The following is a 27208-nucleotide window of genomic DNA, read 5'->3' on the forward strand; positions in this document are numbered from 1 at the left end:
TAACGTGTGATGCTGACACCAGAAAAAGAATAAGAGATGCAAGGAGGAGAGTTATGGGGTCAAGCAATCTTGATGAATGATTCTTCTCCCGATCTGTGATGCACTGCAGCCTAACGAGGAACAGCACGGAGCTTATATGGCTGGGGCTGCACTGTGCTCCCCAAAACAAGCTTTGTGCTTATTTCCTTCACTCCCTTTGGGAGGGTGAACTTGAATGCCCTCAGCAGGTTGGTGAAGATGATGAAGAGCTTACTCCTTGCCAGCTGCTCCCCAAAACACACCCGGGGCCCTGAAGAAGAGAAGGGGAAGGACAGTTAAGTACTCAAGGATTTCTGTCTCCACTTGCCATCTTCCAACTTGCAGGTACTTTTCAGAAGCAAGATTGTTCATTCTCAACCGAAAGCAAACTGACTCCCGGATATCACTGCACCTCCCCCCCACTCACCAGCAAGAACTTGGCACCTATCATAGGTGTTTATGTGGCTGTAATCACAAGCAAAGACACTGTGAAAAGGTGGCTGTCTACTGATCTCGACAGATTTATCTGTGCAATGCTGATCATTTTGGGGAACAAGTGGGGGACTCTGCGGCTTGAATTGGAAGAGATTACTCTACTCAAGGGGATGTTGATATCCAGTACGAAGCTGGAAAGGTCAACAGCACAGGCTACTGTTATATATTATATATACACACACACACACACCAAGGGTGCTGCCCCTCAATTATGAAGATTAGCATTCTCAATCTTATTCTGCTATATATTTCCAGGCACTTTCAGAACTTTCAGAAGAAATACTCCCTCTGTACACATGGTCATGATTTATTTCTCCCCCGGCTACCTTCTAACTTACATGCACTTTTCAGATGCAACATTGTTCATTCTCACCTGAAAGCGAAGGTATTTTTGCTGAACTTGTAATTTTCTCTTGGGACTGAATAATACAAAATGGTGTGGGTGGGTGTGTGTGGGTGGGTGTGTGTAAAGTTTTTTTAAACTACTACTACTTACTCACTACTAAGTACTACTAATAAACTACTAAAAGAGCTAAGAGGACACACTTGAGGTAAAACTCAACACAGACAATTGCAAAGGCTCCATCTCTTGAGAAGGAATGGAGGGTGGCTCGCCCACGCAATGCTGCAGAACAATGGCACGGAGCAAGCCTGAGTAATACATATGCATGCGCCAAACGGCCACTGCTATGAAATATCTCCAATCAATGGTGCATGGGGCACAGCGCACCTAGAGTGGAGCACCCAGAGGGATATTACTCAAAGAAGAAGTGTTTATCCGTCAGTGCATTTACCTATTGAGAATGGTAAAAAACCTTCTCTGTTCACAAAATTTCCTTCCTTATCCAAGAAACGACTTGGGTTGAACTGTCGAGGAGACTCCCATTTCTCAGGATCAAAGAGGACAGAGTCTAAATTTGGCAGAATGATGGTGCCCTCCAAGGAAGAAACAGTTGGTTCAGTTCTCTGAGGTCTGGTCTACGCGGTGAGTTTGTGGGCTGTAATTTCTTGTCTGCACCAACCTGTCATGTGCTAACTGGCCTGTGTAGACCCGCTGGCACACACTAAAAGTTCCCTCGTTTACATGAGCATAGAACTGTTTGAAACTGGAAGATGTTAATGTGCATGAGGGAACTTTTAGTGTGTGCCAGCCGGGTCCACATGAGCCACTTATTGCACCACACTCTCACATCGAGTAGAATTTATTCTCCACTGGTGTGGGCTAACACACAATGTAGACAAGGCCTGAGTCTTTCTCCATGAGATAAGTCAATAAGGAGAGGGACATGGACAAATTTCAGTTCAAATTTATTGCAATGTGCAGAAGGTCACATGTAGAATGTGTGTGTCACATGTTTTGGATTTAAATGGCCTTTTTTCAAAACCAGAAACTTTCATTTGGAGCTTTCAGTTTCTCAAAATGTTTCAATATTTCATCAAAACCAAAAATTTTGAAATTGCAGGTGTTTGTTTTCTTATCCTTTCTCTCTCTTCCCCCCTTTTCTCCTTTCTGCCACTGAATGCAATAGAAGCGATGATGTCTTGTTTTTGTCAATTTTTCCCCTTGCCACCCTGTAACTTTTCAAAGCTACTCCACATTTTAAAAAGTTATCCGGGACCAGAATTGTAGAGTTTCATTTTTCCTTTTGACAGTCTATAACTTTTGCAAAGTTGAAAATTCAAAATGGTTAGAAAAGTATTTTGAATTTTTTTTCAAAAAAACAAAAACAAGGGTTCCGTTTGGAACCCTGCAAAATGGAAACAAAGTTGAAATTTCAAATATTGTTGTGAAATGGTTTTTCCACGTTTTGACCAGTTCTCGTCACACAGTGACAAGCCTGTGTACCAGGAGTAATTCAGAGGATACTGGACATTAAACTGTTTATTTCAAGCTTGCTACCGGCAACGGCCACGTTGCCAAAAAGGAATAATATTGATGACACCAGTGACATGGAGCCCACCTTTTACTTCTAATATTCACGCTTGAAAGACACTGGCAACAGTTGGGCTGTTTCAGCATTTGCTAGAGAAGCAAATTTGCTAGAGGGCCAATTCAGAAAAGCTTTAAAGTCCATCCTTCTTCTGGAGATCATTTAACTATGTGCTTCACTAAAACAGAGTCTTAAAGTCCCACTGACTTAAACAGAGCTTAAGCATGTGTCCTTAATATGGATGCTTACCTGAATCTGGCCTCAGGAAGAAACTTTAAAAAAGAACATGAGAGAGACAGCAATATATTTGGAATCATGAGTTGACTTGGCTTCCTAATGCACTATACCCCTTCAGTGGGAGAAGGGGGTTATAAATCTGCACCTCTTTCACAGATATTACACAGAAGACGAGCGTATCGAAGTGAACAATGTCTCTGTACCTTTGGAATGAGAAACCCCTGCAGTGTTGTATCCTTCCCACTTTCTCTGGGGATTGCAATTAAAACAATGCTACAATAACGTTGGATCTCATGAATCACGGCGTTGGTGTAGGGCAGTTTCTTTCGATCCTCATAGCAGATTAATTGAGAGGGACCCAGTAAAGTGTCCATCTCCTTCTGGACTTTCTCTGAGGAAAAGCATTCGGCTTTAGAGAGGGGGAAAGAGCATATATTCTGTTTATGGGCACTTTCATTTCCCTTTTGGCTATTATAGTGATAAGAATACAATAAAGTAAATAATTAAAAGAATTTTAATTATTTGAAAACATAAAAGTAAATAAAGAATAAGAATATTTTCAAATTCCAGGACAAATGACTAAAGTATAATTTGACTTTTCACATACTTCTGGGTTGCATCTTCAGATAATTCGTTTAAACAAATACTAGAAGACAGTGAAATCTTACCATCTGCCCATTCCCAATGAGACAGCTGATTTGGGGATCTTTTATAAAATTAGTCTTGCAAGTTGTTGTATTTATAGTTAGGCTCTGAGAGTGAACCATAAATAAAACATTAACTGCTAATTAAGAAATTAATTCAGTGACACAATCAAGGAATCTATTTTGCTCTCATAGGAGACAGAGTGACAACACATTTAGACCACAAGAAAAGCACTGCATCATCACAAAACTCTGAAGGCAGGAATATACTCCAAGAGCAAGATAACATTACCTAGCAACTACGGAGCGCTAATGAACCCTTCGCTGGTTGTCACATACCCCACAAGATTTTATTCAGCTTACAAATGTTAAAGGTTTAGAAAAGCAGTTAAGTAATAATTAATCTAAGATTAATTTCTGAAGTTCAATTAAAACTGGAAGTGCATGCATGCCCCTCCGCTCCAGCATTCCAGAACCAAGGGTACAAAAACCTTCCTCTCACTCAACTCAATTCCTCTCTGAAGCCTGGCACACGCTTTAGATCTCGGATGCTGAGGGGAAGAGGGAAGGTCAATGTAAATCTGGGGAGGCACTGCATTCAGAAAGCAAAAGTTACTCCAGTGTATAACCTCTTTTGCAATCTTAATTGTAATAGGTACTACCTGCCTGCACTATAATGCCAACACGTGGCCTGTTAACCCCATATCTAACCAATCACAATTCTATACTATGCAACTATACCCCACCTCCTTGGTCTTCCAGTCTTCCTTTTACCTTCTTTATCCAGTGGAGGGCAATGAAAATGATTAGGGGGCTGGGGCACATGACTTATGAGGAGAGGCTGAGGGAACTGGGCTTATTTAGTTTGCAGAAAAGAAGAGCGAGGGGGGATTTGATAGCAGCCTTCAACTACCTGAAGGGGGGTTCCAAAGAGGATGGAGCTCGGCTGTTCTCAGTAGTAGCAGATGACAGAACAAGGAGCAATGGTCTCAAGTTGCAGTGGGGGAGGTCTAGGTTGGCTATCAGGAAACACTATTTCACTAGGAGGGTGGTGAATCACTGGCATGGGTTACCTAGGGAGGTGGTGGAATCTCCATCCTTAGAGGTTTTAAGGCCTGGCTTGACAAAGCCCTGTTTGGGATGATTTAGTTGGGGGTTGGTCCTGCTTTGAGCAGGAGGTTGGACTAGGTGACTTCCTGAGGTCTCATCGAACCCTAATCTTCTATGATTCTATGATTCCCACTTCTCTTGTATAATCATCTCACATGTTGCTATTAATATTATTATGAAAGAGAATACCGCTGTGCGTACCCGTATGGCCCCACAGTATGCCAACATTTTTACAGCTGACTTAGAACAACGCTTCCTCAGCTCTCGTCCCCTAGTGCCCCTCCTCTACTTGTGCTACATTGATGACATCTTCATTATATGGACCCACAGGAAGGAGGCCCTTGAAGAATTCCACCTGGATTTCAACAATTTCCACCCCACCATCAACCTCAGCCTGGACCAGTCCACACAAGAGATCCACTTCCTGGACACTACAGTACAAATAAGTGATGGTCACATAAACACCACCCTGTACCGGAAACCTACTGACCGCTATACTTACCTACATGCCTCCAGCTTCCACCCAGGACACATCACACAATCCATTGTCTACAGCCAAGCCCTAAGATAAAACTAAATTTGCTCCAGTCCCTCAGACAGAGAAAAATACCTACAAGATCTTTTTCAAGCATTCTTAGAACTACAGTACCCACCTGGAGAAGCGAGGAAACAGATTGACAGAGCAAGACGGGTACCCAGAAGTCACCTACTACAAGACAGGCCCGACAAGGAAAATAACAGAACGGCACTAGCCGTCGCCTTCAGCCCCCAACTAAAACCTCTCCAGCGCATCATCAAAGATCTATAACCTATCCTGAAGGATGACCCCTCACTCTCACAGACCTTGGGAGACAGGCCAGTCCTCGCTTACAGACAACCCCCAAACCTGAAGCAAATACTCACCAGCAACTACACACCACACCATAGAAACACGAACCCAGGAACCAATCCCTGTAACAAACCCCGTTGCCTACTCTGTCCCCATATCTACGATAGCAACACCATCAGAGGACCCAACCACATCAGTCGCACCATCAGAGGCTCATTCACCTGCACATCTACAAATGTGATATATGCCATCATGTGCCAGCAATGCCCCTCTGCCATGTACATTGGCCAAACCGGACAGTCCCTATGTAAAAGAATAAATGGACACAAATCGGACATTAGGAATGGTAACATACAAAAGCCAGTAGGAGAACACATCAATCTCCCTGAACATTCAGTAACAGATTTAAAAGTAGCCATCCTGCAACAAAAAAACTTCAAAAACAGACTTCAAAGAGAAACTGCAGAGCTACAATTAATTTGCAAATTTAACATAATTAATTTGGGCTTGAATAGGGACTGGAGTGGCTGGCTCACTACAAAAAGCAGCTTTGCCCCTCCTGGAATTGACACCTCCTCATCTATTGTTGGGAGTGGATCCACATCCACCCTGATCGAATTGGCCCTGTCAGCACTGGTTCTCCACTTGTGAGGTAACTCCCTTCTCTTCATGTGTCAGTATAAATATGCCTGCATCTGTAATTTTCACTCCATGCATCTGAAGAAGTGGGTTTTTTACCCACGAAAGCTAACGGTCAAATAAATCTGTTAGTCTTTAAGGTGCCACCAGACTCCTTGTTGTTTTTGTGGATGCAGACTAACATGGCCACCCCCTGATACTTAGGATTATTTCTGCTATCCAGCAAAGGAGAACATGGTCATGCCAGTTATACTTTTCTGAGAGACCACTGTACAGGACGGTTTATTCTAACTTCATTGCAGAGGCCAACTCCCATTCTATTTGGAGCACCGTCAGCTACGGGCTCCCAACGTTAGGTCTGTGTTGGATTTAGACTGAGAGAGCGCTGAAGCAAAGACCGTGTCTTCCTCAGTGTCTGTACAGGACTGAGCACTCAGACAACAATCAATAAAAAATGAAATATGTTTCCAAAGAATGACTATCCTGAAATCATATCTGCATCTCTGGCTGCAACGTATCTAATTCCACAGCTCCAAACAAGCAGCTTTAGTACTTGCACTATTCTTCTTAAAATGTGCAGAAATGGTGGGTTTTCTGCATCAATCTCCTGCATGGTTTGTGTGTGTCCCTGACTCACCTTGGATGTTGGGATAAGCCACCATATAGAGAAGTGCCCAGCGCATGGTGCTGATTGTGGTCTCTGTACCTGCCAGAAAGAGGTCAAAAATACACTGTTCCATGTTGTCTTCATCATATGTAGAGGTGGGGTCATCTTTAGCCTGCAGATGTCAATCAGAAAGATGATGTTAGAGCACATAAGGTAGGACTATGTAACAATTAACCTGACTACATCACTGGAATGTGCACTGTATAATATTACACAACAAACACACCTCTAAAAGAATTACACAATCAAGCTGATAGAATAATACAAAGAGATTTGCAAATATTTTATTGAATAAATATGGAGAATTTGTTCCAGTATTATTCACATTGTCATGTTACTTGTTCTTCCAAAACTGTCAAATTTGTAAATCCACTTACTATTCTGTCTGTTAAACTCACCGCCTATTGTAGCTCACCACCTGCCTCACTTTTAACATTATGCACAGAGCTAGTCCAGCCAAAACACACCCCTCATGTTTTTCTCTCACCTTCCTTCTGTCGAACTCCTGCCCACTTGTTTGTTTCATCTATATGTTGCATATTGTCATTAGCCAAGATTGTAAGATCTTTAAGGCAGGGACTGTCTTTATTGTTCTTAATCTCTCTCTCTCTCTCTCTCTCACACACACACACACACACACACACACACAGTTACATTACAAGAACATTTTTAAGGTTGCAAAGTCAAATTGCAAAGTTCTAACCGAAAAGTTGGAAAATTCCAGAATTAAGATTGTCTATGCAATCTGAATTCAGCCCCTTTGTGCAAATGCATTATGATACAATTTTTTCCATACAACCATTGCCTCATTCAGTGCACATGATAGATGGTGCTTTGAGGATGAATCGGGGCTGTGTAAAGGAAGCAGGCTGTTGTCTGTGTGGATCTTTACCAATAATCTACTTGAAAATTACAGGTAAGTAGAACTCCTCTTTCTCCTTTGAGTACTATCAGTTCAAATCTCCACTCTTTGGAGGCTCATAAACTATATTAACCTGACAAGGGTCTCCCATCTCTCTATTTATGACCTACACTAACAGCTACATTCCCAACGATGCTGCTGCTAACAGTGCCCAGGACTAAGGTTATGACAGAAAGAGATAAAATAAGTTTACTCAGGGACTCTTACTAATAAGGGGGAAATAAGACTGAGCCCAAACCCAAATACCTTCAGAACATGATGCCAAAACACACCTGTTTTACATTAAAAATCATTTAAAAAATCTTCTCACAATAAACAAAGACAAGGAGTTTCTAATGCTCACATGCACTAAACAGGAAAGAAAGCTGATGGAGGAGATGAGCAGTAGAATCATTCGGGAACTCTGTTGAGCACAATGCTATGTGACTGATAATTAATGCATTTAATTCTTAGATGCTACAGTGATCAGTGCCCCAGAAGCACCGAAGATTAAACAAGCTGACTGACCAACCCTGATCAATTCAGTTTAGCTCCCAGCCTCGGTTTCCCTGTCTATAAAATAAAAAAGTTCGTATTTAGCTGACTTGCAGGAATGCTTGGAGATGTATTAGCGAGTCTTTGTAGGCTGCTTTGAAGATATACTTCACGATGTAAGTGCTAAGTGTTGTTATTTTTAAGCTGCCTGTTTGTCATGGAAGAAAACACGAGTCATAAATGTAGTTAAATAAGGAAGAGTAATGGGGCATGATCTTTTAATATTAAAATGTTTTTCATGTGGACTCATGTTTTTAGATGTTAATTTTACATTCAATATAATTTTATACCATTGGAAAATATTTTAGATTCAAATACATATTAAAATGCACTTATTTAAACCCCCGAGGACTTTTCTTTATAACTAATGTAAAATATTTTTGTCTTTGTAATAATTCAAAAATACATTTTTTAGGCAATATGTATAACAAATCAGCAGTCTCACCTCACCCCTTGAAGCATATATCTACTATAATTTATGCAAACAAAATATGTAAACTCATTAAAAACTCATTCAGAGCTGTAGTGAACTATAGAGAGTTAAATCTGTAAAGCTGCCTAAGGGAGTCTTACTGGGTTGGAGCTTGTAAATATGACAGACTGTAACTGTTTATAAAAGAAAAAAGAAATAAAGTAGCAGTTTTACTCTTGGGCGTCATGACCAGAGAACACAGGAATGAATTACTGGCTTAGACTCAAATCCATCCAATCCAACATCCTGTCTCCAAAAGTGGCCACCACCAGATTTGTCAAGAGACAGCATAAGAAACTCCAGTGGAAAAGCCTTGATAAATTGTCCATAGAGGAAGTTTTTACTTGACCCCCTGTCACTCACTGCTTGTCTTATGTCCTGAAGAATGAGGTTTTATAGTCCTTAAAAACACCATTTATTTTATCTAGGCTAATGTAACTGTGGATGTTCTCCTCTAATCCCTTTGTGAATCCTGCTTAACTTTTGACCTCAGTGGTTTCTCATGTAAGAGTTCCAGCCTGTAGCACTGTACAGCTTTAGTTAGCTTGATTAGCAGTTTTTCAAATAATCCTTAAAGTTCGCCTTTAAATCCAAAAACCCCCAAGGAATATTTTCTGTTTAAAGCCACAGCATCTCTTTAAAGAATTCTGTTCGCACAGGTATCTGTAGGAGGTTTAATGGTGCTTCAGAGGAGCTGTAGTAACATACTCGCTTTGGCTATCTGAGCCAGATAGAAGTCAATGAAATCCTGTGGTTCATCCGGTATGCCTCTCTCCTTGTGGCTTCGGATCTCCTTCCTTATGAAAGGACGCACAAACTCACAGCAAGACCTCGCCTTCTGTTGAGGTCCTGGGAGATGACGCATGAGCCAGGGGAAAATTTCAAACAGCTGTGGAAGAGATAAACGGAAGGAGCTGAGAGTTACTTGACATTAGAAAGGTCTCAGTAGATCTCAGAGTAGACATTTTGGTAGTGGAATCAGTGAATTTATTACTCCCATGAGGACATTTCAGCATCATATAGAAAAATAACATTGGGAACATGATGTTTATATTTTGGGACTGAGAGTCCACATGCTGCATGATTTCTATCCCTGTGTTTACAAAATGATACCTCAGAATTAGCCTAATTCCAGCTCAAACGCTACCTAGATTATAACTGCCATGACAATGCTAAAACAATCACATTAAGACACTGGGAGAGCAAGACCCAGCCTTCTATAGCAGAATCATGGACTTTTTTTTAATCCGTCTCAGCAGCTTATTAAAAAAAGTGATATCTAGGGCCAAATTCTGCCCTGACTTCAATGGGGTTGCACAGGGTGAAAGGCACAGCAAAATCTGGCCAATAAGATTCAGAATACACTTGATATGTTTAAGGATCTTTTGTGTCCCTACATATTTATACAAAACTTTCAGAACCAGATGTAAAATATTTATGTTATATTATAGATACTTCAAACTTGAGGCACAGAGAATAGAATGGGAGGTGACAGCTTGTGAAATATATGCAGGGTTCATCTGTTGCCCTGTTCCTTAGCAACCTGAATTCAAGTCGCTCAAGATCTCAGGTACCAAACTTCCGTATTCTCAGGTTTTCAATCAATTCCTCCCTTATAAGTAAGTAGATCCAGGTTGGCATCTCCCTAGCACATCTGCTAGAGTGAAAATGAAAAATTCCTGAACCAATTTTAACAATACAGGTTGAACCTCTCTAGTTCAGCACTCTCTGGTCTGGCAACATCCATGGTCTGGCATGATTTTATGTTTTTTATGCTTTATCTACTTATTTCCTTGTGCCAACACAGTAACATTGTGTAACACTAACACTTTGTTATGAAGAGAGCTGGTAAACCTTGGCTAGGCAGCGTTGCAAGCGTTGTTCCATTTACTCGCCTTGACAAGATAAAAATAAAAAGAGACCCGCTCGCTACAATATTGACCTCCCATGGTTCAGCAAATTATCTGGTTCAGCACAGGTCAGATCCCGAGGTGCCGGACTAGAGAGGTTCAACCTGTACTTAAAATCACAGAATACTGTATTCACACTGGACTTTACTTAGACTTCTGTTGTGTAGCAAATATAGCCAAACATGTAATGTCTACTGTCTACACAAAGTACAGGGCCACTTTATCATCTAGAAATAGACAATACAACCACATAGATTCCTCACTGTCTGTCCATTCTTTGTAAGTTTGCCCAAACTATTTCACATTCTCCACTACCAAGTTATATCTCACTGACTGATCAAACACTTTAGACACAGTGCCATCCATTCCTTTTTATTCCCCTTCTCTCTCCCTGCATGGATTATATAGTATCCTCTAGTTAAGAGAATCATCCTACCAGCTTTAGTCATGCAACTAAGTCAAAACTCATTGGCTCACTTGCTCATGTGGAAGCCACACTGTAAACACATCCTCCCAAGAATCCTGACATGGATTGTTTTAGAATCATAGAATATCAGGGTTGGAAGGGACCTCAGGAGGTCATCTAGTCCAACCCCCTGCTCAAAGCAGGACCAATCCCCAACTAAATCATCCCAGCCAGGGCTTTGTCAAAGTCTTGTGGCATGGGAGTCCTGTTTCCATTGCATAACTCTTAATCCTAATACAATCCACCAGGAGGAGAAACCAGCAGACGGATCATTACAGGATCTGCCCACTCAACCTATTATTTGTCATCCTAAGACATGCTGTACTTTCATACCACCATGCCATCACAAACCCATGCTTCTGACTTTAAAGGAAAACATTATTAACACATAATATCTAAACATAAAATATCAAATCACATTATTAAACACAGACTTTACTGCATTACATCTTAATAATAGCAATGTTCCCAGCACATGACAGTTCAGCATCGTAAGTATCTGACCTATACTGTGAAATTTTAACAAACAGCATCAGACGCATCCTTGAACCACCCCAGACTCAGGGTGCTCTATTACAAACTTTAGTAGTTCCAGGCACTGGTGAGTTCTTTAAATGATCATGTTCACAGTCAAACCTTTCATCTGCATTTCTCATTTCAAAAGAAAAGAGATTATTTGCTCACAAAAAAATGGAAACTGTTCCCAAAAGCCATTATACAGTCGAAGGCTTCAGTCAGTTGGTGGAAGGTTTCATCCTCTAAGAAGCGATGTCCAGAAACTACAGCACAAATCACATTTGAGACAGCATGGAAAATGGGGACAGAAGGATCCAGAGATTTCCCTGCAAACAGAGTGATGGGTATTATTAATACTTCCTTTCAGAGTGGTAGCCGTGTTAGTCTGTATCAGCAGAAAGAATGATGAGTACTCATACATCCTGTTACTCCTTCTCTATCTAGTGAGGTAGGTAAAAATTGCAGATGATCCCAGAGACCACCTATGTCAATTACACTGTTGGAAGACAGACCAAAATTCAACAAGAAAAGTAAATATAAAGAAATAAAACAGCCAGTCAGCCAGAAAGCAGCTTGCTCAGAAAAGGGCAAATTGTTAAACTGACTCTCCCCAGAACCTTGTGCTCACAAAAAGATTCCAGTATACAAATTCTAAAGGAACTTATATTTTTAAAAAGGCATCACAATATGTCATACAAAACACAGGGGTAAAGAAAAATAAACCCATGTAAGTGAACCATTGAAGCAGCCAGGAATAACCTATCTAAAGACCAACAAGGAGTCTGGTGGCACCTTAAAGACTAACAGATTTATTTGGGCATAAGCTTTTGTGGGTAAAAAACCGACTTCTTCAGATCCATGGAGTGAAAATTACAGATGCAGGCATATTTATACTGACATGAAGAGAAGGGAGTTACCTTACAAGTGGAGAACCAGTGTTGACAGGGCCAATTTCATCAGGGTAGATGTGGCCCACTCCCAATAATTGACGAGGAGGTGTCAATTCCAGGAGAGGCAAAGCTGCTTTTGTAGTGAGCCAGCCATTCCCAGTCCCTTGTCAAGCCCAGATTAATGGTGTTAAATTTGAAAATGAATTTTAGTTCTGCAGTTTCTCTTTGAAGTCTGTTTCTGAAGTTTTTTTGTTCCAGTATGGCTACTTTTAAATCTGTTATAGAATGTCCAGGGAGATTGAAGTGCTCTCCTCCTGGTTTTCGAATGTTACAATTATTGATGTCTGATTTGCGTCCATTTATTCTTTAGCATAGAGACTGTCTGGTTTGGCCAATGTACATGGCAGAGGGGCATTGCTGGCACATAATGGCATATATCACATTGGTAGATGTGCAGGTGAACGAGCCCTGGATGGTGTGGCTGATGTGGTTAGGTCCTATGATGCTGTCCCTTGAATAGATATGTGGACACAGTTGGCAACGGGGTTTGTAGCAGGGATTGGTTCCTGGGTTCGTGTTTCTGTTGTGTGGTGTGTAGTTGCTGGTGAGTATTTGCTTCAGGTTGGGGGGCTGTCTGTAAGCGAGGACTGGCCTGTCTCCCAAGGTCTGTGAGAGTGAGGAGTCGTCCTTCAGGATAGGTTGTAGATCTTTGAAGTCTGTTTCTGAAGTTTTTTTGTTGCAGGATGGCTACTTTTAAATCTGTTATAGAATGTTCAGGAAGATTGAAGTGTTCTCCTATTGGCTTTTGTATGTTACCATTCCCGATGTCCAAGTTTTGTCTATTTATTCTTTTATGTAGGGACTGTCCAGTTTGGCCAATGTACATGGCAGAGGGGCATTGCTGGCACATGATGGCATATATAACATCTACTAATGTGATATATGCCATCATGTGCTGCAATGCCCCTCTGCCATGTACATTGGCCAAACCAGACAGTCTCTACACAAAAGAATAAATGGACACAAATCTGACATCAGGAACGGTAACATACAAAAACCAGTAGGAAAACACTTCAATCTCCCTGGACATTCTATAACAGACCTCAGAACAGCAATTCTTCAACAGAAAAAACCTTCAAAAACAGACTCCAAAGTGAAGCTGCAGAACTGCAATTAATTTGCAAACTAGATATCATCAGATTAGGCCTGAATAAAGACTGAGAGTGGTTGGGTCATTACAAACCTAAACTTAATTTCCCCAATACTAATTTCTCCTTACTGTTACTCACACCTTCTTGTCAACTGTCTGTGATGGGCCACTCTCTTACCACTTCAAAAGAGATTTCTCCTCCCTTGGTATCCTGCTGTTAATTGATTTATCTCCTTAGACTGACCTAACACTTGGTAAAGCAACCCCCATCCTTTCATGTATTTATACCTGCTCCTGTATCTTTTACTTCATACATCTGATGAAGTAGGTTCTAGCCCACGAAAGCTTATGCCCCAAAAAATTTGTTAGTCTCTAAGGTGCCACAAGGACTCCTTGGTTTTTTTGATGATACAGACTAACACGGCTACCACTGAAACCAGACTTCAAAGAGAAACTGCAGAACTAAAATTTATTTGCAAATTTAACACCATTAATTTGGGCTTGAATAGGGACTGGGAATGGCTGGCTCACTACAAAAGCAGCTTTGCCTCTCCTGGAATTGACAACTCCTCATCTATTATTGGGAGTGGACCAGGGCCAGATTAACCTTTTGTGGGCCCCGCGCCAAACATATTTTTGGGCCCCCATGGAGCCAATGGAGCATGGCGCAGGGAAGTCAGTCCCCAGAGCGAGGGGCCAGCCAGAGGCAATGGGGCATGGCATGGCATGGCAGGGGAAGCCCCGCTCCACCCAATGCAAAGGCACTATTTACAAATCAGCAGTTGCCAGGCACACAGTGGACTGCCCGGCCCTGTGCTGCCAGCATACCCCTTCCCCTCGGGGACAGGCCCATACCAAGCCACACAGCCCCCCCACCCAACACCCCCTGACTCCCTCTGGCCAGAGCCCCCCAGGACCCACTGTGCCCAGCGCCCCTCCAGACCCACCCACAAATGCGCAGCATCCTGCACAACACCACCCCTGCCCACAGCCCCACCACAACTGCCCAGCACCCCCCACAGAATCCCCACTCCCTAGTGCCCCAACATACACAGATCCTCCCCGCCCCTTCACAGCCCAGCACCCCACCAGACCCATTCCCCCACCCCCTGCCTCCCAGCCACACTCACCAGCCCTGCTGGGAGGCGACTGTCTGCCGGACTGAGCTGGCAGTGCAGCCAGGGCCGGTCCCAGGGCCAGGAATCGCTCCGGCCCCTCAGGAGTGGTGAGATCAGCCAGGCCAGGGCCTGCCCGGCCGGGCTCCCTCAAGACACACTTGCCTGGAGGGGCCCAGCCAAGCCCCTCACACTGTTTCTCCCCCCACACATGGCCGAGACCGGCAGGCTTCTGCACCAGTCCCAGGTGGCTCAGCTCCGGGGAGACAGGTGGTGGGAAGCAGAGACTGCCCGGAGCCAGAGGCGCACTGGGGTCCGGCCAGGGGGCTGAGAGGAGCCCTCGGCTAGCTGGTGAGCAGGTCGAGAGGACAAAGAGGTGGGCGGGGGGAGCCAGCGGGGTCTCTGGGCACTGTGCAAGGGGAGCAGGCCGGGGCCCCTTCTGAGCATGGAGCCACTGTAAACCCGGCACTAGAGTGGACTACATCCACCCTGATCAAATTGGCCCTGTCAGCACTGGTTCTCCACTTGTGAGGCAACTCCCTTCTCTTCATGTGTCAGTATAAATACGTCTGCATCTGTAATTTTCACTCCATGCATCTGAAGAAGTGGGTTTTTTACCCACGAAAGCTTATGCCCAAATAAATCTGTTAGCCTTTAAGGTGCCACCGGACTCCTTGTTGTTTTTGTGGATACAGACTAACACGGCTACCCCCTGATACTATCTAAAGATCCACCCCCTTTTCCTTTGACCCTCCCCCAGCTTACTCCAGAACAATAGAATAACGATAAATAAGACTATTTACAAGTACAATCCACGAGCCAATGGCACGATTGGATCAACATTCCCCTCTCACTGAAATAGGTTCTAGTGTTCTATGTTGAGAGAGACCTTTTGCTGAGTGTGTAATTGCTGCTCCATTTGCTCTACAGTTCCTGCACACTCGGTATCTAACTCACTGACTTGTAAGTATATAAAAAGAACAGGAGGACTTGTGGCACCTTAGAGACTAACCAATTTATTTGAGCATAAGCGTTCGTGAGCTACAGCTCACTTCATCGGAGGCCTACTGTAGAAAGTGTAGAAGATCTTTTTATACACACAAAGCATGAAAAAATACCTTCCCCCACCCCACTCTCCTGCTGGTAATAGTTTATCTAAAGTGATCACTCTCCTTACAATGTGTAAGGTAATCAAGGTGGGCCATTTCCAGCACAAATCCAGGGTTTAACAAGAACGTCTGAGGGGGGAGGGGGAGGAAAAAACAAGGGGAAATAGGTTACCTTGCATAATGACTTAGCCACTCCCAGTCTCTATTCAAGCCTAAGTTAATTGTATCCAATTTGCAAATGAATTCCAATTCAACAGTCTCTCGCTGTAGTCTGGATTTGAAGTTTTTTTGCTGTAATATCGCAACTTTCATGTCTGTAATCGCGTGACCAGAGAGATTGAAGTGTTCTCCGACTGGTTTATGAATGTTATAATTCTTGACTTCTGATTTGTGTCCATTTATTCTTTTACGTAGAGACTGTCCAGTTTCAACAATGTACATGGCAGAGGGGCATTGCTGGCACATGATGGCATATATCAGATTGGTGGATGTGCAGGTGAACGAGCCTCTGATAGTGTGGCTGATGTTATTAGGCCCTGTGATGGTGTCCCCTGAATAGATATGTGGGCACAGTTGGCAACGGGCTTTGTTGCAAGGATAGGTTCCTGGGTTAGTGGTTCTGTTGTGTGGTATGTGGTTGTTGGTGAGTATTTGCTTCAGGTTGGGGGGCTGTCTGTAGGCAAGGACTGGCCTGTCTCCCAAGATTTGTGAGAGTGTTGGGTCATCCTTCAGGATAGGTTGTAGATCCTTAATAATGCGTTGGAGGGGTTTTAGTTGGGGGCTGAAGGTGACGGCTAGTGGCGTTCTGTTATGTTCTTTGTTAGGCCTGTCCTGTAGTAGGTGACTTCTGGGAACTCTTCTGGCTCTATCAATCTGTTTCTTCACTTCCGCAGGTGGGTATTGTAGTTGTAAGAATGCTTGATAGAGATCTTGTAGGTGTTTGTCTCTGTCTGAGGGGTTGGAACAAATGCGGTTGTATCGCAGAGCTTGGCTGTAGACAATGGATCGTGTGGTGTGGTCAGGGTGAAAGCTGGAGGCATGTAGGTAGGAATAGCGGTCAGTAGGTTTCCGGTATAGGATGGTGTTTATGTGATCATCATTTATTAGCACTGTAGTGTCCAGGAAGTGGATCTCTTGTGTGGACTGGACCAGGCTGAGGTTGATGGTGGGATGGAAATTGTTGAAATCATGGTGGAATTCCTCAAGGGCTTCTTTTCCATGGGTCCAGATGATGAAGATGTCATCAATATAGCGCAAGCAGAGTAGGGGCGTTAGGGGACGAGAGCTGAGGAAGCGTTGTTCTAAGTCAGCCATAAAAATGTTGGCATACTGTGGGGCCATGCAGGTACCCATGGCAGTGCCACTGATTTGAAGGTATACATTGTCCCCAAATGTAAAATAGTTATGGGTAAGGACAAAGTCACAAAGTTCAGCCACCAGGTTAGCCGTGACATTATCGGGGATAGTGTTCTTGACGGCTTGTAGTCCATCTTTGTGTGGAATGTTGGTGTAGAAGGCTTCTACATCCATAGTGGCCAGGATGATGTTATCAGGAAGATCACCGATGGATTGTAGTTTCCTCAGGAAGTCAGTGGTGTCTCGAAGGTAGCTGAGAGTGCTGGTAGCGTAGGGCCTGAGGAGGGAGCCTGGATTTGTGCTGGAAATGGCCCACCTTGATTATCATACACATTGTAAGGAGAGTGATCACTTTAGATAAGCTATTACCAGCAAGAGAGTGCGGTGGGGGGAGGTATTTTTTCATGCTTTGTGTGTATAAAAAGATCTTCTACACTTTCCACAGTATGCATCCAATGAAGTGAGCTGTAGCTCACGAAAGCTTATGCTCAAATAAATTGGTTAGTCTCTAAGGTGCCACAAGTACTCCTTTTCTTTTTATACACACAGACCATGAAAAAATGGGTGTTTATCACTTCAAAAGGTTTTCCCTCCCCCCACCCCACTCTCCTGCTGGTAATAGCTTATCTAAAGTGATAGATACACATTGTAAGGAGAGTGATCACTTTAGATAAGCTATTACCAGCAGGAGAGTGGGGTGGGGGGAGAGAAAACCTTTTGAAGTGATAAACACCCATTTTTTCATGGTCTGTGTGTATAAAAATATCCTCACTGCATTTTCCACTTTTATGCATCCGATGAAGTGAGCTGTAGCTCACGAAAGCTTATGCTCCAATAAATTGGTTAGTCTCTAAGATGCCACAAGTCTTCCTTTTCTTTTTGCGAATACAGACTAACACGGCTGCTACTCTGAAACCTGTATAAAAAGAGAAATTGTAAACAAAACCTATATTGATTGTCTTCTCCTATTCCCCCACCTTGTAGCCAAGCTTTTTCCTCTGGTCAGTACAACCACTGCCATTTGTTTTACATTAGAACTGAGTTGCTCTGGGCTTAAGCTCTTTCTCAAGCTATGTGGTTGTGGGGCCTTAGACAAGTCACTTAACTTCCCTGTTTCAAAGTTTCCTTAGCTTTAGAGAGGTAAGGGATACGTGAGACTTAATTCATTACTGTTATCTAGGTACTCTGATACATTGGTGATGAGTGTCAGAGCTGCCGATAAATAATTAACACTGATACAGAAGAATGCGGATCACAAGATCACAAGACTGTCCCAAAATAAAAACATGTAAGCTGCTAATTCCAACTTCCTCTCTTTCCCCTTACTGGTTCTTGAGAAACAGAAGGGGCTCCACTCTTTTTCTCTGAGGAGCTAATCAGAAATAGCCATTCAGAGACCTGATGTCACCACACTGACCTTGCTCTGTCTGGTGCCTCCAGCCCATGTGCTCCAGAGACTCCAGGTGAGGATGAAGTAGCTCATGGCCCCACCAGGAGTCCCTTGGGTGCACTGGAGAAGTCCCAGCCCCACGTGATATCCACAGTAGGGGGTGCTGCACACTGCATTACACAAGTCATCCTGTAGATACAACATAGGGTCTGCTTCACAGTTGTGTGGCATCTTGTGTCACCATTTACACCTGTGCAAAGTGGGTGCAAAATGCTGTCAAATCAGAGTGATGATGTTTTACACTCTGCATTGGTCTAAGTGACTGCACAAGGTGCAGGGCAATAGTGAATGGGGATTTTTGTGGCTAATGACTGGAACGTCAAAGGTGGAACTTAGTCCCACCACCCCTAATTGCCAGCTGCTGGGATGTAATTGCACCCCTTAAACTCAGTAAGATTTCCTTACACACAAGCTGCAGTTAGGGAACTTTTGGTTGAAGTATTAACTAATGGGGTTAGTGGAAAGTACAGGCAGAGGTATAGTCTGAAATGACACTCGGATACAATGTTGAACAGAAATTTGGGATGAGGTCTTGGAACCCCCGGGTCTTTGTGGAATATGTTATCAGGTGGGTGGGCCATCAGGGACTGCAGTGCCAAAATTATCTCCACTGAGGTTCTGGTCATTAAGAAGAAAAACTTCAGCAAAAGGCTGTACAGAGTGCAAGACTCAATGGGCTCAAAGGACCTCCCATAAGTTTGGTTAACAGTATCTGCAACTCCAAGACCTCACTGGTGGACTGCTAAGGACTTCCTGGTGGCCAGCAGAAACCTGGCTGGTCACATGGTGCCAGTTCTCCTCATTTCCAAAGTGCATTATAAAAAGCTAAAAGCACTCTGCTAAGGTTGTTTGTCCAGGTAAGCAGCTGTTCTAATTCCCACAGGGGTGGATTTGTGATTGTGTCTCCCAACATTTACAATCTCTTTATTAGGATGTGGTCCATCTTATGGAAATAGTGGGAAAGCCTGTCTTAGAATGAGACCCGAGGAAGAGCTTGTACTGTCCACCAGCAGAAGTCGGTCCAGTAAAAGATATTCCCTCACCTACCTTGTCTGTCCTCTAATTAAGCTGTTGAGAAAGTCCAAGAGAATATTTGTGGCCTCTGGAGAAAAATCTCTCAAAGTCAAGTGACCTTGGCTTAAAGGCTGTCTATGTGGATAAGGATTTACACCCCTTCATGCCCTGAACTAGGGGATGTGCCTGTGTCTGAATGTCTCAGGGCCCAGTCAACTCAGGAGGGGACAGCCACAAGAAGCTCGTAGCTGCACTGAGGCTTTATATGAAATCTATAGGGCTGCTGGGTGGAGCTTGCTTCACACTCTTACTAACCACTATTCTCTTGACACTGCATCAGGAGCAGAGGCTGGTTTTGGGAGGACAGCTATTCGACTCTTGGGGCTCCTCAACCCTCCTTCCCAAGGAGGTCACAGCTGGATAAATGCCTGCTGGGAAGCTCTGCGAAGACAGTGTCATGAAGGAGAAAACAGGGTTACCTGCCCGTAGTAACTTACATTCTCTGGATGTGTGTCCTTCACACAGACCCTCCCTCCTTCCCTCTGCTTCAGAGCCAAGCTGCAAATAGGGCATTTGGGGGTAGTGAAGAACTGAGAGCTGGAAGAGAGTGGGCTCTGTATACACTTGATATGTAGAGCTCAAGGGAATGGTGTGCACCCTTTAACTGCCAACTAGTGCCCCAAAAGAGTCAGTGACTTTGTAACCATTCCTAAATTGGGTTTGTATGGAGGCAACTCAGTCAGAGAACAAGAATTACTGCTGGTGAATAACATCTATTTATCCTCAGCTTTTAAATCTCCCGTTTACAATAAAAAACAATCCCTTTTTTAACAGGAGACTTTTGTCGGGTGGTTCCAATCCATGTTGTTTCTATGTCACAGCAAGATCTCAGATAAAAGAACTAAGTCCTATGGTTCTGGATTTATTCCTCTTGATAGAAAGTATATTGTAGGGATGTGTACATAGTTTTGCTTTTCATAAATATTAGCGTGACAGGTAACTGATTCCCAGTGGCCTCAGGTATTATGTTCTCAAGTGGTCACAACTGGAAGCAGCAGAGACGCTTTGGGCTGATGACCCTGCGGAACCTGGGACTAGGCAAGAAAGGCCTGGAGCACCGAATCCAAGAGGAGGCCCGTCACCTGGTGGGGTACTTTGAGACGTCACTGCTAAAGTGGTTTTTAACTACAGTTGTGTTGCCAGCATGTATTTTATTACTAACATGAAGATTTCGTCTCAAAAGAGCTACATAGAAAAGCTCAGAGTTGGGAGATAGGACTGAGGCTTTAGGGCATCCATCTTATGAATTTTGCCCCTATTCACAACGGCGGCCCATTACGTCACTTAGGAATGAATTCCTGATGGCAACAATTTCCCTATAGCCTCTGTTTGCCCCGAGTAAAAATGATAGCTATCCCCCTTTATTTCCAGTGCTGCCATAAGGGAACACAAGCATAAAGCAAAGGCAGGGCAGCTAAGGAACTGAACAGGAAACGGTGAGGAGCTGAGGGACTGTGTGAGGTAGGATTGGGACTTGGAAGAGACTGGAGGGAGTTCAGGGAAATGCGTATGTGCTGGAAAGAGACAGAGGGAGGTGAACGTGAAGGAGCCGGAGGGAGACTGAATGTATGCGGAGGAGTGGAAAGGGAAGAGGAAGAATGAGGAGGAGAAGGAGGAACACAGTGTAGGGTGCAAGAGAAGACAGAGGAGGGGAAATATTTACTCTTTCTATTTGCCAGTTGTTTGAAGACAGGGGTCTCCAGCCGTCCAGAAAACTCTTCAGAGTGGGTGGTCAGACTAGCCTTCACTGCTTGGAACCCATGCAGCACAATCGCAGGGGTGTGTCCCAGCCACAAAGTGAAGATGTTGCCATGAACTTCTGCCATCTGTGGGTTGCACCAGTGCCATAACAGCACAGGTGAAAAAACATCATGCCAAACAGTCAAGATTAGGCCCCACCAAATTCATGGCCTTGAAAAACACGTCATGGACCGTGAAATCTGGTCTCCCCTGTGAAATCTGGTCTTTTATGTGCTTTTACCCCATACTATACAGATTTCATGGGGGAGACCAAGGTTTCTCAAATTGGGGTCCTGATTCAAAAGGGGGTTGCAAGGTTATTGTAGGGGGGTCGCGGTATTGCCACCCTTACTTCTTCACTGCCTTCAGAGCCGGGTGGCCGGAGAGTGGCGGCTGCTGACTGAGCTCCCAGCTCTGCAGGCAGCAGATCAGAAGAAAGGGTGGCAATACCATACCAGGCCACCCTTACTTCTGCGCTGCTGCTGGCCGCGGCTCTGCCTTCAGAGCTGGGCTCCCGGCCAGCAGCCGCTGCTCTCTATCTGCCCAGCTCTGAAGGCAGCCCCGCCACCAGCAGCCGTGCAGAAGTAAGGCTAGCAGTACCACTAAACCCCTCCCAATAACTTTGCGACCCCCCCCCCACAATTTCTTTTAGGTTCGGGACCCCTACTATCACAACACTGTGAAATTTCAGATTTAAATATCTGAAATAAGGACATTTACAATTTTTAAAATCCTATGACCGTGAAATTGACCAAAATGGACTGTGAATTTGGTAGGGCCCTAGTCATGATGAGCCTGCTCTGTTTTCTGAGAAGGGTGATTCTGGGGTTCAGTACTGAGGCAGGGACTGTCTTTTTTTTCCTGCTTGCACAGCACAATTGTATTCATTTAGATTATATAAATAGACCCCAAGAGTCAAATGTGTGAACATGACCCTGTCACTGTCCAACATTAAAGAGTTTTAAGCAAGGTTTGGGGTTAGGCATACAGAAACCTTAGCCTTCTTAGTACCGTGGCAAACACCATTAACAATCCTATTAAAGATAGAGAAAAAGAAGGAAAACGTTAAAGCATTTGAAAGGCAAAGCATTTGTCATAAATATAAAGGGGACAGTAACCACCTTTCTGTACACAGTGCAATAAAATCCCTCCTGGCCAGAGGGAAAATCCTTTCACCTGTAAAGGGTTAAGAAGCTAAGGTAACCTCGCTGGCACCTGACCCAAAATGAGCAATGAGTGGACAAGATACTTTCAAATCTGGAGGGGGGGAAAAAGGCTTTTGTCTGTCTGTCTGATACCTTTGCCGGGAACAGATCAAGGATGCAAGCCCTTCAACTCCTGTAAAGTTAGTAAGTAATCTAGCTAGAAAATGCATTAGGTTTTCTTTGTTTTGGCTTGTAAATTCGCTGTGCTGGAGGAAATGTGTATTCCTGTTTTTGTGTCTTTTTGTAACTTAAGGTTTTGCCTAGAGGGATTCTCTATGTTTTGAATCTGACTGCCTGTAAGATTATCTTCCATTTTGATCTTACAGAGTTGTTCTCTTATCTTTTTTTGTTCTTTTAATAAAGTTCTGATTTTTAAGAATCTGACTGGGTTTTTTGGGGTCTTAAAAATCCAAGGGGTTTGTGCTCATCTTGTTTATTCTCAAGCCTCCCCAGGAAAGGGGTTGTAATGGCTTGGGAGGATATTTTGTGGAAATAGGAACTCCAAGTGGTCCTTTCCCTGTTCTTTGTCTAAATCACTTGATGGTGGCTGCTTTGTCCTCGAACAGTATGCTAAGTTTGTGCCTTGGGAAAGTTTTTAACCTAAGCTGGTAGAAATAAGCTTAGGAGGTCTTTCATGCGGGTCCCCACATCTGTACCCAAGAGTTCAGAGTGGGGAAGGAACCTTGACAGCATTAAGTAAGGCTTTCATTTTAAGAGTGTCCCTTGTTCCCTATCCCTAAAGCTGAAGAAAGTTTTTAGAAGGAGACCACCCCTCTATTTAACCACCTCTTAGTCAGTATTAAAGATGGCAATCATTATCTTTCTGGGGAAAAGAGAAGTTAGTTGAGATGAGCTGGAGCTGTTGTTAAAGTCGAATCCCATTTCCTAGCAGACAAAACTAGACAAATGCATAGACGAGGGGAGAGAAAAGAACAGCAAAGATCGAAAATGCAGCTTCTTTCTCTGGGGTTGACTCTTCCTTGCAACCTCATTGCTGAAAAAACACAGGCATGGCACACAGAGTGATCAGCCACTCCAAGACCTGGCAAATTTGTACTAGCATCAGGCTGTTTAGGGCATTGCTTCTAACTGCTCCTTTGAGCAGAGGCTCACAATCGTATTGCCAAACATACAGTCTTGGCCAGCTGGGCCAGATTCCTATTAGATAGGAGGCAAAAAGGAAGTGGGATAGGAAAGAGAAGAAGAAATAAGGTGAGGAAGGAAAAGGACACACAAAGGGGTTGTGGGGAGATGACAAAGTCTCACACCCACAGTCGGAGCCAGATTTAGTGGCTGGATTTCTAGAGAGCTCATCACATTGGCTGCTCTCTTGAAAATCTGATCCCAGTTGTGTGTGTTGAGCGTTTTATAAAATCTTTCCCTGTGATATCATGAAAATCTGGCCCCATATGCTCAGTGTGGACAAAACCTTTCCCCCTCCCAGCTCTATTCCCCTGCATCATCCACCACCTAACATCTTACCTAGGTGTAACTTCCTCCCCACAGACTTTCTGAAGTCTGCAGGACAGGTGCCACTTTGATAGACTTCATAAAAACTGATGGAGCAGGACTCCCTCTTCTGTGCAGTTTATACACCATCCCAGTTTAAATTATGGAACAACAGGTGGGAGATGACTAGATTTGATTTTTCAGTACACCTCATACAACCTTCTAAACATTTATTTAGTGGGATGTCTAAAAAAAAAAAGCCAGTTCTTTAAGGGTCAAATCCAATGTATCTGAAAATTTCTACAATATGAAAATTTATTCCTTCTTCCTCTTCATGAGGCAGAAATACTGTCCTCAGTGTTGTTTAATTCTTATGCACATCAAGGTTTCATGTTCATTTGACACAATCTCTGTTTAAAAAATGACAGAATGATCCAAGTTGACTTTCATATCTCCAATTCTTAAGAAATAAACTCTTTAGCATAAAAAAAAAAACACTTTATACTACCAATAAATGTCACTAATTTTCCCTGTCAGCTTATTAGTCTATTAGTTAGTTATCTGGAAATACATACCTTATTGAGGATGTCACGATCAGCTTTAAAGTTCAGCTGCCACAAGCTTCCAAGAATGGGGAATGGGGTTGGTCCTGGAGGAAGGCGTCTACGTGCCCATTGCAACTTCAGAAACTGCACAATCAGAAGAAGCACAACCAGCCCTATGAGAGTCTTGCATATTGTCAGCATTTTACTGCTGCTTTATAGAGCTACTCTCTGAAAAGTCATAGAATCATAGAATATCAGGGTTGGAAGGGACCCCAGAAGGTCATCTAGTCCAACCCCCTGCTCGAAGCAGGACCAATTCCCAGTTAAATCATCCCAGCCAGGGCTTTGTCAAGCCTGACCTTAAAAACCTCTAAGGAAGGAGATTCTACCACCTCCCTAGGTAACGCATTCCAGTGTTTCACCACCCTCATAGTGAAAAAGTTTTTCCTAATATCCAATCTAAACCTCCCCCACTGTCTGTTGCAGATATACAGGCTGAATCCTCTTTATCTTGCTTTATTAAGGATTTAATGCATTAATTAGTCCACTTAATTATAGGAAGCTCTGTGTATCTCTCAAATCTCCTTCCCTCCCTGTTCTTAGAGCATAGGACATTCACCTTCTAGAGTGTGTTTTATTGTTATGATGTTGTGTTAAACCTCATGGAAACTGGTGGGCGTAACAGCTACCCCTCATTGGGATAAAAGTGTGAAACAGTTAATCTCCTTTATCGCTGAAACAACAGGAGCCTCCACCCAAAACACAGGCGCATGTCAGACGCTTTTAGAGAACTTTTAGTGCTCAGTAGCAGGGTCTGCATGGTCAGTCAGCGTGTGGCAGGCTACGCCACTGTAGACTTACACCCCAGTTTGCTGCAGGCTAACGCACCAGATAGACATGCCTTTGAGGGCCTGTGGAATTTGCCATGGAACTTGAGTCTTTCCTGGCACCAGCCCACCAGAAGAGGAAGAAGCACTAATAAGGAGGATAGAAGCTGATCACCACGATCGCCGTCAGTACAGCTCTGTATCTAATACATATAGTGGGAAAGGGGATTCTGATCTGGTTCATGACAGAATTATACTGAAAGGGGTTAGTGGCTGCCATCAACCACAGATCCGGTTGAAGTTGATAGGTGTGCTGAGCGCCTTTCATTCAGGCTAAAGACAGGCGCAATTATCATGGCTGAAGCAGTGGAGTCTTCCGCCAAAAGCACTGGCCACATGCGAGGCCTGGGCAGAGGCTTACCCACGTGAGCCAAAGGGTTTACCTGGGGACTGACTGCAAATGCTGGATTGGGGAATTCATTGGTTGGAGCTGTGTGTCTGCATGGGGTAGAGGCAGAAATCAACCAGAAAGCCAGCGAGAAGCAGTGACTGCTGCTTCCTGTGTCTAATATGATTGTTTGACTTTTACATTCTCCTCTACTCCTCATCTCTTTGTTTGTCTCTACCGGTTTTCTCTAGAGTTTACACTGTAACTTTTTCAATACAGGTACACAGAGCCTAATACAAAGGAGCCCTGAATCATGATTCATGCAAGTAAATGCTACTGTAATAACCAACGTCAGGTACTGGGGGGGAAATGAGGCCGAGCTGGAGCCACCCCTTGCCCCAGCACCCCTTGGACCCAGAACTGTGCAGAGACACCCCTCATCTGGGGGCATCAAGACCCAGGTGTTGTATTCTCTCCCCGCCTCACCCCCTACCTGGGCTTGTTAGAAAGCTGCAAAGAGAAGCCAGCTGGAGACTCCATCTGAGAGGGTCAGAAACAGCCAAAGCAGAGACCAATGGTCCTCTGGAGAACTTTTTTCAGTTTTGCCTTGACTTGCTCCTGTGCTGATTGGTGGTTTGTTCCAACCCTCCCCCTTCCTCAGTCTCTTCACCTCAGCATCACTCCCTTTCCCTTCAGTGTCCCCTATCCCTTCCCTTTTGGGGATGCTCACCAAACTAAACACGTAAAAAAAAGAAACCATCATTCAACTAACATGACGTTGCTGCCATTAACTTTTTCGGTTCAGCTCAAACTGTTCAGCAAATTCGACACAAATTTGCAAATAGTTCTGGTTGATCTGAAATGACATTTTTCGGTGAATAAACTATTCATCCAAAAAGTTTCACCCTGTTCTAAGTGTAAAAGCTTTGGGGGTGGGGGCCCGTCTTTTTGTTGGGTGTTTGTACAGGACCTACCAAAATGGGGTCCTGGTCCTCAGCCTTACAATAATAATCAAAGGTAAAAAACCAAATGTATTCATCTGTTGGCTGTTCCATACATTAAATTGGGGTGGTAGATAAGGTCTGCAGAAGAGGGAGCCCTGCTCCATCAGACTTTACGAAGCCCATCAAAATGGGACATTCTGCTTGCAGTTTCAGAAGTTTGTGGGGTGGTGGATGATGCCCAGGAATAGAGCTGGGCAGAGGAAGTTTTGTCCATATTGAGCACGCAGAGCCAACTTTTGAAAAGACCCAGGGGCAAGATTTTTCAACTGCCTGACAGCCGGAATCAGAGCCAGATTTTTAAAAGAGCACCCACCATGCCGAGCTCTTCGGAACCGCCAGCCAGTTGTTTAGGTGCCTAAATGGAAGCCATGCTCTTCTGAACATCTGGTTCCCATGGTGGGTCCTGAGCACATCTGACAAGGTTATCAGCTAGAAAATGTTCAGTATTTACAGTTTAACATGGAGATAATAGCGGTTACCTGACTTTCCATCCTCGCACAGCACCTCACCTGCCAT

At 43.8% G+C, this 27208-nt stretch overlaps 1 protein-coding gene across 1 annotated transcript; it reads right to left on the reverse strand.

The window, feature by feature from the left end:
* On the reverse strand, positions 1-27208 carry LOC144270389 (cytochrome P450 2J2-like). Its single transcript, XM_077826850.1, has 9 exons — positions 27172-27208; positions 24504-24646; positions 21198-21360; positions 11559-11716; positions 9211-9387; positions 6541-6682; positions 2885-3072; positions 1308-1449; positions 1-289 (listed from the first exon to the last, which is right to left on the reverse strand). Exons 1-9 carry the CDS (start codon positions 27206-27208, stop codon positions 111-113), a joined length of 1329 nt encoding a protein of 442 aa, XP_077682976.1. The 3' UTR covers positions 1-110.

Source organism: Eretmochelys imbricata, chromosome 9 (genome assembly GCF_965152235.1).
Source record: "Eretmochelys imbricata isolate rEreImb1 chromosome 9, rEreImb1.hap1, whole genome shotgun sequence".
Classification (NCBI taxonomy): Eukaryota; Metazoa; Chordata; order Testudines; family Cheloniidae; genus Eretmochelys; species Eretmochelys imbricata.